Source organism: Pelodiscus sinensis, chromosome 5, assembly GCF_049634645.1.
Source record: "Pelodiscus sinensis isolate JC-2024 chromosome 5, ASM4963464v1, whole genome shotgun sequence".
Lineage (NCBI taxonomy): Eukaryota > Metazoa > Chordata > Testudines > Trionychidae > Pelodiscus > Pelodiscus sinensis.
Genome location: NC_134715.1, coordinates 337,089 through 349,800, shown reverse-complemented (window position 1 = coordinate 349,800; position 12,712 = coordinate 337,089). Strand labels below are relative to the sequence as shown.

Below are 12,712 nucleotides of genomic sequence, written 5' to 3'. Positions count from 1 at the left end.
CTCCTTGCCAGAGGAGGCTGTGAAGGCTAGGACTATAATCGAGTTTAAAGAGAAGCTAGATAATTTCATGGAGGTCAGAGTCATAAAAGGCTATTAGGAGGGGGATAAAATGGTGTCCCTGGCCTCAGTTTGTCAGAGGCTGGAGAGGGATGGCAGGAGACAAATCGCTTGATCATTGTCTTCGGTCCACCCTCTCTGGGGCACCTGGTGCTGGCCACTGTCGGCAGACAGGATACTGGGCTAGATGGACCTTTGGTCTGACCCAGTACGGCCGTTCTTATGACGCAATGCAAAGGGGAGAGCTGCTAGGAGACTCGTTCCCACGGAAATCCCCCCACCTGGCGCACAGGAAGCCCCGCCCACGCGCTCCGCCTCCATTGCTGTTCTGGACAACACCGCGTCGCATCGAGCCGAGCCCTGCCCTGCCCTGCCCTGCCCGCCTGCAGCTTGGGAGGCGGAGAGCGCTGAATGAGCAGCCAGGCACAATCTCTCCCCCCCCGCGGAGAGTTGCACCCTGGGCACAGGCCGCCCAGCGGCTGCGCACACGGAGACACACGCGGGGGACCTGCCCGCTCTATTCGGGAGGGGCCACGCGTGGGGCGGCCCGTGGTGGAGAAGGAGGCGCTGTAGCCCGGCCTTTCCCCGCGCCGCGCACAGGCCCAGGAACTGTCAACCGCGGACCCGCGCCCGCCCATTCACAGAGAAATGCAGCCCGCCCCGCCGGTTTTTGTGAATGGCGGTGACGCGGGGCGGGGCGGGGCGGGGCGGGGCGCGCTCCATTCAACAGGCAGCGCGGCGGGGCGCGCTCCATTCAAGGGGGGTGACGCGGGGCGGGGCGAGGCGCGCTCCATTCAAGGGGGGGTGACGCGGGGCGGGGCGAGGCGCGCTCCATTCAACAGGCGGCGGGGCGGGGCGCGCTCCATTCAAGGGGGGTGACGCGGGGCGGGGCGAGGCGCGCTCCATTCAAGGGGGGGTGACGCGGGGCGGGGCGAGGCGCGCTCCATTCAACAGGCGGCGGGGCGGGGCGCGCTCCATTCAAGGGGGGTGACGCGGGGCGGGGCGAGGCGCGCTCCATTCAAGGGGGGTGACGCGGGGCGGGGGGCGCTCCATTCAGCAGGCGGCGACGCGGGGCGGGGCCGGGCGCTGTAAAGCCGGGCTGGCGCGCGGGCGGGCGGCGCGCGCCATGGGGGAGCTGCGCGAGGTGGAGGGCAGCGCGCTGCGGCGGCTGCTGGCGCGGCGCGAGCCGGGCCCCGGGCGCTGCGCGACGCTGATGCTGGACTGCAGGCCCTTCCTGGCGCACAGCGCCGGCCACATCCGCGGCGCGCTCAACGTGCGCTGCAACAGCATCGTGCGGCGCCGCGCCAAGGGCGCCGTGGGGCTGGAGCACATCCTGCCGCCCGCCGAGCCCGAGGTGCGCGCCCGCCTGCGCGCCGGCCTCTACGCCGCCGTGGTGCTGTACGACGAGCGCAGCGCCCGCGCCGAGAGCCTCCGGGAGGACAGCACCGTGTGGCTGGTGGTGCGTGCGCTGCGGCGCGACACGGCGCGCGCCGACATCAGCCTGCTCAAAGGTGCGAGAAGCGGGGCGCGGGGCCGTGGATAAGGCAGGCTGGGGTGGGAAGCGGGCAGGGCCCCTGCAGTCTCTGCGCAGCGTGTGGGGGGCAGGCGGCGCCTTTGCTCTGTCTGGCCTGGCTTGCAGTGGGGAGGGCCGCAGACCCCCTGCCGCCTGTGCTGACAGACTCGCCGCGTTTCTTAGCGCAGCCTTAGCCCCCCCTCCACCACCGCCCACGCCGGAGCAGGCTGCGCGGTGTGCGTGAAGACGGGCAGGGGGGCTGCGCTGCTGCGCCGGGGTAGGGCGAGGGGAGGCCGGAACCTGCGTTTCCTTCCTTCCTTTCACACTCCGGGCACATTCCATTCATTCTTCCGCTCCCCCCCCTTTGTTAGCCGGAGGCCGCCCAGCCAGCTAGGCAGCACGCCTGGGCTTATGGTGGGCCCCACGGAACAGTGGGGCGATTGTCTGCTGCAGTTGTTTCCTGCCCATTGAACGGTCAGCTGTTGGTCACCGTCGGGTGAACCATGAAGGCGAGTTGCGGGGTTTTTCTAGTTAGGCTCTAGGGATTTCTCGCCCCGCACCCCCTAAGCCGGGTGTGTGTTACCAGGGTAGAATGACAGCTGGAAGCGAGCTAGCCCAGTCCGCTTCTGTTCACAACCCTGCCGGGTGGCGCGGCAGAGGAATGTGCCTTCTTGGCGGGAGCTCTGCTTGATTTCGGGGTAAACCTGCTGTTACGCCCGTAGCTGCCTGGAATAACGTGGCGATCTACATACAAAAAGACTTGGGCAGTGCACAAGGAGGGTTCACGTCCTCAATTTGTCCACTCTCGGGAGCCCGTTAGGACCATAAAAAGCCCCTTTCCTTAGAGCTGGGCACGCGGGCTGAGATTGCTCACAAACTGGGTTTGTGGATAAGAACAACGCTGTAGTCAGCTCTCCACCTGCCATGAGTTCCACTGAACAATGCCCATTATTTTTCATGTGTAACACAGACAGTGAGATCACACTGGGCTCTTACAGGCAAAGCCTCAGTTTTAGGATAAACCAGGTTGGAGCCGCGTGTGTGTGTGAATATTCAGAATAAGCCCAAGCAAATGTCTGCCTCAATGGGAGTGTGGGCGACTTTTCCCTTTTGGGGTTAAGGGTTCTTTAGTCTCTCTCTCCAGTCCACTAAAGTTATGCACATTTCAGGAATAATTTTGTTCTCCAACAAGCTCCATGTAGATGTATTTAGAATGTGTTCTCTTTTCCTGGGGCTCTTCAGCCTTGTCCAGTTGTAAAGCAGATTGCTACTTGTAGGAGATGGATTGTAATGACCGAACAACTCCGATCTTCAGATTGGATCCATAGAACTAATCTGAAATAGGAGTCAAATTACCCTTTTTTAAAATGAACTCTGTTCGCATTGGGATGCTGGTTTGGCTCAATTGCTGTAGCCGGATTTTGCTGTAACAAAATAGTTGGAAGCGTGGTTCATTGTCATAGAAACATCTAGAAGTGGACTGTCTGTTGCTGATTTTTTTTTAAACTACCTCCAATAGTCACGGTTTAAAAAAGGAAAAATGCAAACTGGAATGAGAGCTTCACACCCTCACATTGTCTTTTTTAAGAAACTTTTCCTCCACTTCTATGTCTGTGTTACGAGAGCCCAATGGAATTACATTTGTCTTTCAGTTAACAAGTTTAATTGGTTTTATTTAGTGATCAGTGCATGCCAAGATGGTGGTGGATCCATTAACAGATTAGTTAAATATAGCTAGTACAACATAAAATGTCAAATACTACAGTAAAAACAGCAGTAGCTTTTCTAAGAATAAATAATTCTCTCACAGTGGAACCCAGCATAAATGTTTGGTCTTTTAATTATAAGCCATTCTGCTTTGGATAAAAATACATGCAAATTGAAAAGTTATTTCAATACCGTATATTGACTAGATTATCTCAAAACAAAACAAAAAAGTTGGGACTGGCTTAGTTTCTTTCCAGTTGGTTTTTGGCCAAATTATTCCTTTCTGTAAAACTGTCCCTTTGGTTCTTCAGTGTCAGATTTTATGTAAAATCTCTACCACTTTTTTCCAAGACAGACCTATGATGTATGAGTGTTTGTATATTTAAGATGTGGGGGCAGAGGGGTAACCCTGCTCATCATGAAGTAATTGGGAGCAATATCTGACCCCAAACTTATGTTGAACTCACGTTAATCTGTCATCTTAAATTGTGCATGGTTCAGTGTTATAGAAATCAAATTCATGTGGTAGCTGCTTTACAGAAAAACCTCACTTCAGAGCAGTTTTGCAGCTGGAATAACTGGAGGACAAGACCACCAAAATGTCTTCCCAAACACATAGCGAAGACTCGAGAGCCTGCAATTCCAAACCTTTCTTCTATACATGACCCTGCCAGCCCACATCTTGCAGCTGCTGCAGTTGAGTGGCTTGGTATGTATGACTTGTGATCCCGCTGTAAGGTGCGGGCTGTCAGGAAGTGCAGCATTTCCATTAGGGATGTTAGCTAGCAGGTACTTGACTTGACCCCCTATACTCCGGGGGTGAGGGCAGCAGCCAATGCAATGTGGCCCCACTCATAGGGAGCTCTCTGCACTGTGGCAGAGGCAGCAGCTGGTCCGCGAGGGGAGCCAAATTAAAAACCAGGACCCTGCGCAGCCTGGCTGCTTGCTGCCCTGTGATACTGCCTCTGATCCAGAGGCAGGAGGGTGGGGTGGCAGCAGTCCTTGTCCACAAGGCTGGTCTGAGAGGAGTGGGGGTGGGAGGAGGCTGCCACAAAGCAGCCTCTGTCTGCAACAGCCTAGGCTCGCCACGGACAGAGGTTGGTCTGGCAGTGGATAGAGGGAGGGGTAGGCGGCACCATGGAACCAGTGTGGGAGGGCATGGACTTGAAGCTGGCTTCCCCCAGCATGGGCTTCTGCCCTCCCCTCCCCCTGCCTTAGGCAGGAAGTGTGTGGGGGGGGGGGGTGAGAAATGTGAGTAGTCAAGAGGATTAGCAAATGAGCCTAGGCTTGTTGGTGAATCCTATACTTGACTACTCATTTACAGCCCCAGTTTTAATACAGAGGCTGCTTATCAAGAGACAGGGTTAGGGGAACATTGTTCATTTATACAAGTAGCAGAACCTGAGGCTGGAGTGAAATGTTCGCACCAGATTGTTAAACTCAGGCAGCAAATCTTGTGCAGGGAGCATATTCCTTGATTCCACAAAACAATCCAGCATGTGCTTAAATCCGATTAAAAGACGAGGACGAAGTGGTTTTACCCAGGAAAGCTGATGCCCAAATCAGTCTGCTCGTCTCCAAGGTGCCATGGGACTCCTCGCTGGTTTCGCAGATAGACTCAAATCCTATTGACTTTCAATAGGGAGTGAACAAGGATGAGGCTGGGCCACGTACCTACAACAGCATGGTCAGTGCTTTGCGGAAGCTGGGCCTGTGTCCTAACTAGGTCTCATTTCCAGCGAGGTGCATGCAGGGAGTGCCAATTTCTAGTCCATTTTTACCACCAGTGCAATCCGGCTTCAGGCCTGAATTCCAACCTTTCTTTGGAACTGAGAGCATAACCCATGGCAGAGCCAAGCAGCGTGGCCCAGGCAACGTGTCTGTAGGCTGGGCTCTGAGCATGTCGCTGTTGTCCAGCTTCCTTTGGGCTGCAGTTACTGGGAGCTTTGACTCTGGCCCATCGCCATCAATGGCAAGAACCTTCGATTTCAGGGAGGCCAGGACTCCATCCCGGGGTCATCAGACTGTGCAAATGGAGGACAGAAGTGCCACCTGGAAGCTGGCTGAGAACCTGCTCTGCTACTGCAGTTCTGCTCTGCCATCAGATGCGTGCACAGAACCCCTGTCTGTCTGGGGGGTTCCCCTGGCCGTGAGGACATCAAGGTCTAAGCCCTAGAGCCTTATTTAAAATCTGTTCATAGATATCAAACCAGGACACCCAGTGTTACAGCACAACAGTGACTGTGAGGAGTCCCGGCAGCTGTGAAGAAAAGGGGTCATGCAGCATTCCCCCAGCTTGACAGTGAACTCTCCTGCACTCTTCTGTTCTTCCTTCCATTGCAGGGGTGTTCCTATGACTGTGGCATCTGCCAGCTCACCCGTCCTGTGGTGGGTGTTGGACAATGGGTGTTGTCGTCTTCTGCTTTGTGCAATAGTTTTTTTTTTGCTGCTGGTTATGCTATGTAGTTACACCTCAAAGGCAACAAGGAAAGGCGCAAAGTCTGGATCTGCCACAATAAGGCTACATGAGAATGTGATGTGGTGGTCTCTTTAGTGGCTGAAAAGATCCAAAAACTAAGCAGACGGTGAAATCCACCTATTGCTCTATTTCGCCTACTCCACTTCTAACCTGGGGCAGTACCTTGAAAAGAGAAAAGTAGGCCAAGTAAAGTCTGCTAGCATTGATAGAAATTGCCACCAAGGGACAATAATTGGAACAACTGCAGTACTCTGCCTGGGATGATCCACATCTGTGGATTAAGGTTTCAGCAACTAGCCTAGAAAGCAAAGGCTTTAGTCTGGCTAGATTCCTGCTGTGATGATAAAACAGCTTAATTACAGGCACAATATGGATTTTTAAACAGAGGTCAGCACTTACAAGGACTCGAAGGTCACTAGCATTTCAAAGAGAGAGAGAGAAAAAGTCCATGGAGGTAAACAGCCCACATGACATTTGAGATTCCCTGCACTAGAGCCAATCAATAGCAGCTTTGTTTTGTCTGCTGGTAGGAAAACGGAAGCCAGCTGTGCTTGCATATCCCAGGGACAGTCAGAAAACCAATGCGCTGTTCCCACAGCATGATCAGATCTGTTTGTGGCTTTTCTTTATTAATAAGGATATGCAGGTGCGATACTGCGACCCTTTACTCCAGGGAATAAGCATTTTCTGATCCCATAAGCTGCAGCGCTTGGCAGAACGGGGCCAAGAGGTTTTGAAATGTTTAAAGCTCCTTTGAGCAGAGCCGTGCGGTGAAAGGGTAGCACGGATCCAGAGCGTATTGCTGAGTGTCCGATTCCCTGCCCAAAGCCAGCCTGCAGTGGTGGCAAAACCGGACGTGGGGCGGAGTGGGAGGGATGCACTCGGTGGATGTGGCAGGTGCTCCACAAATGTGCAAATACTTGCATGAGATGCAAAGTACACGCCTGCTTCCCCCTCCTCTCACACACAACTCAGAGCTGGCCTTGAGCTTTTGGACTGTCAAGAGGTATCTGGGGCTTGGAGCGCGAGGGCGGAAGGCAAGGAGCTTGTAACTGCAGGGTGGAAACTCCTGTTTCTGAGGAAGGAACTGGAGCGGAAATGGCAGAGCAGCCAGCCTGGCTTGGAAAGGGACTCGGCCTCTGCAAATGCCACCCTTTGACAGTGACACCGAAGCTGCCTGCTCATGGCCCCACCAGTTTAATTTGGGAAGCCGGCACTGCCCTGGTGTTCTGCTCCTCATTCCCACTTGAGCCAGCCCTCGGCTGCTCAGCTGGCTTTTCAGTTGCTGGAGTCCAGGGCCTTTGAAGGGAAACTTTGCCCTGCTGCATGGGCAGAGGGCTCTCCCCCCCCCCCCCATGGGTGTAAACTGCTGACCAATTGCCCTGCCACGGTCCCACGCGCCCAAAAATGCCTGGCACCCACTTGGCAGGAGTGAGGGCTAGTGGCAAGGGTGGGACAGAGGGGCTGCTGGGAGCAGGGCCTGCAGCCCCGTCCAATGCCATGGCAGTCCCCATGACCTCTCATGCCGGTCTCTTCCATTGCAGGCGGCTACGAGAGGTTTTATTCCGAGTACCCAGAACTCTGCGCAAAGTCGAAAGCCCTGAGCAGCACTTCTGCCCCTGGCAGCGCGGAGCCAGCGGACCTGGGGTGCAGCACCTGTGGGACCCCTCTGCATGACCAGGTATCTTCCGCTCCGAGCACCCCGTTCATGCCACTCCCTGGCCCTGACACCCGGGGGGGCGGGCGCTCAGCGTGGCCCCGCCCACTGTGCTCTTCTGAAGCGTGTCCCTCCTGCGAGGGGCCTTGCAGGGGAAGGGCGGCTGTGTTCAGCCTGCTGGCCTGGGGCCTGATGCTTGGAGGCGGGTGGATTCATGGGCCCTGCGAGGGCGAGAGCCTCGTTCCCAGAAGCGCAGTGTCTCAGTTCCTAGTGGCCTGGCAGGCGGCTCCCAGCACTCCCCGACTCCTGCAGCCGTAGTCTTTGCTGGCTGTCATCTGCAGCTGCTCCCAGCCTCCTCCCAGCACTGTGCCTGCTGACCGTACACTTTCTTGCTCTCTGCAAACAGGGAGGCCCTGTTGAAATCCTGCCCTTCCTCTACCTGGGCAGCGCCTACCACGCAGCCCGGAGGGACATGCTGGACACTCTGGGCATTACGGCCCTCTTGAACGTCTCGTCGGACTGCCCCAATCACTTCGAAGGGCACTACCAGTACAAGAGCATCCCGGTGGAGGATAACCACAAGGCTGACATCAGCTCCTGGTTCATGGAAGCCATCGAGTACATAGGTAGGCGGCTGGGCTGGGCTGGGCACGCCAGGTGCTGCTGTGAGGTCTGGCCCAGTGCGGGAAGGGGGGGAGCTGCAGGCTTCAGCTGCTCCTTGGCTCCAGCTGGCTGGCAGGGGGAGAGGCTCTTTCAGCTCCCACTTCCATGCTCAGTCTGCTTGGGGCCCGTGGGGACTCCTGTCTGCCGTTCCCTCCCTGCGGCCTGGCAGGTCACAGCACTCGAGGGGGGAAGGAGCTAATGGGGTTTCCCTTCTGGGCCAGGAGACACGTTTGCCAATGGCCCTAGCTACAGGCTTCCCAGACAGCAGCACCACTGTCCAATGCCCTAACGCGCCCAATGGAAGGTGGGGACGCTGGGGGCCCGGGTTAGACAGGTGCCTGACACGCAGCTGTCGGGCGTCTGTGGCTCTGCTCCCATCTGGGCTTCAGGGCCGGGGCTGCTGCACCCTACAGGCGCCCTGGTCTGTGCAGCGCTCGTCGCTGGGGTCCCGTCAGCAGGGTCTGCTCTGGCTGCCTTGGGAGTGTGAATTGCTCACCCACTCCTCCTTTCCCCCCAGACTCTGTGAAGGGCTGCCACGGCCGGGTGCTGGTGCACTGCCAAGCCGGCATCTCCCGCTCGGCCACCATCTGCCTGGCCTACCTGATGATGAAGAGGCGCGTAAAGTTGGAGGAGGCCTTTGAATTTGTCAAACAGCGCAGGAGCATCATCTCCCCCAACTTCAGCTTCATGGGGCAGCTTCTGCAGTTTGAGTCCCAAGTGCTGGCCACCTCCTGCGCCGCTGAGGCAGCCAGCCCCTCCGGAGCCCTGAGAGATCGGGGCAAGGCCTCCGCCACCCCCGCCTCCCAGTTTGTGTTCAGCTTCCCGGTCTCCGTGGGCATGCACACGACCCCCAGCAGCCTGCCCTACCTGCACAGCCCCATCACCTCCTCCCCCAGCTGTTAGGGCCGGGCACAGACTACGGCAGGCAGGAGGCCGACCTCACGCCGTGAGACTGCAATAATGGAGGGCGCCTGCCCTGCCCCTGGAGCGCAAGCAATAACGGCTGGCTTGCCGCCCGCTTCCAGCCCTGCGGGGGCCCTGCTCCCTCAGACATTTCTTACCTCATTTTTTTTAAGCAGCGAGGCTTGAAGTTGTGAAATCCTGACAATGTGTCTGACCAGTTCTGTTTGGGGAAGAAAATGACAATTTCCCAAAGAGCCTGGTTTTGGTTTTTTAATTTTTTTAATAAAAGGTCCCCCCCACCCAGCAGAAGCGTTTTAGCCAGGGCAGGAGCCGTGATCGAAAGCAGACTTGTGAAAACCCAAGCTGAGCCTCCTGCAGGCTGCAGGGACTGAATGTGACGTGTGGGCCCTCAGAGCCGGTTCTAGAACACAACAGGCGGGTCTCAGCAGCCAGGGCACAAATCCGCTGCACCGCCCTGCGAGGAGACCCTGTAGGGTTCCCACGTGCTGGGAGACGTGTGGGAGTTCGTCACTATGGCCCGGACTCTTCCATCCAGGGAACAGACTCTGTGCTTAGGGGGGCGCTTGTGGGGGATACGGCCCATTGTATCCCCTCCCCTTCCTCACCCTGCGTGGGGTGCTGTTGGCTGCTTTCCTGGGGCATGGCTGCTGCTTGTGCACTTGCTCTGCACTCCCTGCTCCTCGAGCGCTGCATGGCCTGGCATGAGCTGTGGTGGTCTCAGCTGAGGGCCTGGCCTGGCTGCTTGGGATCCCGCCTCAGGATCTCTAAGGCAAGTGCCCTGCTGGCAAGCTGGAGCCCTTAGCACATTGTGGTGCTCAGTAATCTCTGGCGGGAGGATGCTGCTCCAGAACTGTTCATCCCCAAATCAGAAGAGCCTTTTTATCCCAGAGCAGATTCTCCTTCTGCTAGGGCCATCCTGGCTGTGACTGGGGCAGGCCTTTCCCATGCTGCAGGGCGGATGCTGGCTCTCACACACCCATCAGGGTGCAAGGCCCAATCCTGCTGCTCAGACTGCCCTGGGGCCGCACTGCAGCGACGACTCACTTGAGCAGTGCAGACAAGCTGGCTTGGGCTGAGACTGCCCTGCCAGAGCGTGCTGTCTATTGTCTGGCTGTGGAGAGACCCATGGGAGCAAGCCCCAATTGAGCTAAACAAAGCAGCAGCACTTCAGTGAGTGCATTTCCAGCTGTCTTCCCCCCCCCCCCCGGCTCTGTGCCTCAGTTTTGTCAGACTCCCTGGAGCAGTTGCACAGCTGAGCACATTGGTTCCAGAGCCCCAATACTGCTGGAAATGTCGGGGGAGAAGGAAGTGCTAGTGTAAAGCAGGGGTGTCTCCTCTCCTGCCCCCAGCCCACTGTAAACAGGTTCTTGTCCCCTGACTGAGCTAGTGTTGGAATAAACTCTCAGTGCCCCAACAGGGGAAGCAGAAAATTCATCCTTGTATTAAAAACCAGTGAATTCAATGAAGATAGTTTGGCTCAAACATGCGATAGAGGCAGCAGCGCTGCAGTCAGAATTGGGTGCTTGCAGGTGCCAGCTGCTTTTACATTTGCATGTGCAACTGTCTTGCCAGCACAGCTTTGGGGTTTGGCAAAGCCCCTTCATTTGTGCGCCACATCAGAACTGTAGCGCCTCGCCGTGCCCAGGCTGTAGGGGGCTGATCTGTTCAAACATGGAGCGCTCTCAGAAGCTGCGTCTAGACTGGCAAGATTTTGCACAAATACTTAACAGAAAAGTTTTGCCGTTAAAAGTATTTGCACAAGAGCATCTACACTGGCATGGATGTCTTTTGTGCAAAAACATCCGTGCCAGAGTAGACGTTCTCTTGTGCAAGAAAGCTCTGATGGCCATTTGAACTTGGCTGTCTACACTGGCCTCTTGCACAAGAATACTTGCGTAAGAGGGCTTATCCCTGAGCGGGAGTGGCGGAGTATTTGCGCAAGAACCACTGGTTTTGTACAGTATAAAGTCAGCGTTCTTGCGCAAATACTCATGGCCAGTGTAGACAGGCGGCAAGATTTTGTGCAAAATCTTGCCAGTCTAAACACACCCATAGAGTGCAGCTAGCAGCAAAACTGCACTGCACATCTCTCCCCCTGGTCAATTCACCAGCTAGTCAGTGACCCACGCCTCCAGCCTCTGCCCCTTGTCCATTCACTGGCAACAGCCGTTCAGTGGTGGTGTGGAGAGTCCCTGCCTAGAACCAGTTAAAGGCACCACGAACCACTAAGACCCAGCTGGGCGTCTTGTCTTTGCAGCACCTGCCCTGGGGAGCTCAGTGGCTGGCGGTGCTTTGTGCAGTGAGCTGAGGGCTGACTCCAGTGCTGCCCCTGTAGCAGGGGCAGAGGAGAGAGAGAAGCAGGGCTTGTTGCCGGGGACGGGGTGCGCTAACCCCTTGGCATGGCAGCAGGCAGGATGGATTCCAGCAGAAGCGTCCTGTCACCAGGCCCCTCTTGGTCCAGCGTGGGTGCAAAGCAAGCAGGACTGCAGGTGAACACTTTCCCCCAAGAGACGGCCGCTCTCTGGGTGGCACGGCCTCCACGCCCAGTCTCGCTGCACAGAGCTGGGGGTGTTTGCTTTAGTGCTGGCTCCTCCCATGTCCAGAGCCCTTGTCCTGCACTTGAGCAGTGCTGTGGCCCCCCTGCAGAGGATTCTTGCTGTTGCTGTTTGCACAGTCTGGCCACCTCTGAGCAAGGTGGCATTGACCCTCCTGGGGCAGCCAGGCAGCAGCTCGGGCTGAAATCCGCAGAGTGATGCAGTAATCCCTGGGCACAGCCCCTGGCTCCCAGCACTCCTGCTGCCTAGATGTGGGGTGTTAGAAAGTTGATGTATGTTTGTATTTATTGCCTGACAGATCGTTTGGAGAGAAATAAACGCTTTCAGCAGCCGTGTCGGAGTCATGCTGTGCCACCGGGTGTTCCAGCAGCGCAGCTCTCAGCCCGTCTGATGGGAAAGCGAGGCCCTGCCAAGGGGCAGTCACCACAGTCTGTGGGGGAGCCAGGTCTCCCACCTGTTGTACCCGAGTAGGCCCTGGGCGTGAGCGTGGCTCCTGCACTTGTTTGCTTACTTGAAGGTAGCCGTGCGGCCTGCGTGCGCTGAGCCCAGCTAGACCCAGAGCTGCCCGACGTGGCTGTAGCCTGCTCCACGTTGCTCTGTGACCCTCACCCTGTCCTTGATCCCATCCCCCCACTTTCACTTGCCAGCTCATTGTGGAACTGCTGCTAAAGTCCCCACCTCGCCAGGGCTCAGGCAGGAGCTTTCATGTGAAACAGGTAACTGACAAGCCCCGCCCACAGGCAGTCCCGTGGAGGAGCAGGCTAGGAGCTGCGCTCAGATTTACTTTAATGGGGGTCTGTGCTGGCCAAGAACTGGCTGCACGTAGCTATAGCCTGTCAGCCACAGCTAGCGAAAGGGTGGTCAGGCGCTGGCTTTTCTAGAAGGCGCCAGGCCCGTGCCACTGGGGAAAGAACTAGTGGTGCAGCGGGCGCCACACACCTGTACTAGCAGCAGGGCCAGAATGGCTCTGCTACTGGAGCAGCCTGGAACTTGGGGCTGGTCCCCGCACACGGCCTGGCTGTGCAGCCCAGGATTTGCTCCTGTCATTTATTCTCAAGGCTGCAGGTGTGTCCCCTGGCTGCATGGCATATGTGCGGAGCTACACGGTCCTATGGCAAGGGCCCTTCAGCTAGCTCAGCCATCCCTAAGCAACCACC

General features: G+C 56.9%; 1 protein-coding gene across 1 annotated transcript; it reads left to right on the top strand.

The window, feature by feature from the left end:
• Positions 1-1,084: 1,084 nt before the first annotated feature.
• DUSP4 (dual specificity phosphatase 4) lies at positions 1,085-11,886 on the top strand. Its single transcript, XM_075929206.1, has 4 exons — positions 1,085-1,568; positions 7,301-7,437; positions 7,820-8,039; positions 8,594-11,886. Exons 1-4 carry the CDS (start codon positions 1,184-1,186, stop codon positions 8,977-8,979), a joined length of 1,128 nt encoding a protein of 375 aa, XP_075785321.1. The 5' UTR covers positions 1,085-1,183; the 3' UTR covers positions 8,980-11,886.
• The last annotated feature ends 826 nt before the right edge of the window (positions 11,887-12,712 follow it).

Excerpts from the sequence above, each read along its gene's own strand:
- DUSP4 (XM_075929206.1), top strand. The coding sequence starts at position 1,184 with ATGGGGGAGCTGCGCGAGGTGGAGGGCAGCGCGCTGCGGCGGCTGCTG. Across the intron at positions 7,438-7,819 it reads GGACCCCTCTGCATGACCAG|GGAGGCCCTGTTGAAATCCT; the intron begins GTATCTTCCGCT and ends CTCTGCAAACAG. Across the intron at positions 8,040-8,593 it reads GGAAGCCATCGAGTACATAG|ACTCTGTGAAGGGCTGCCAC; the intron begins GTAGGCGGCTGG and ends CTTTCCCCCCAG.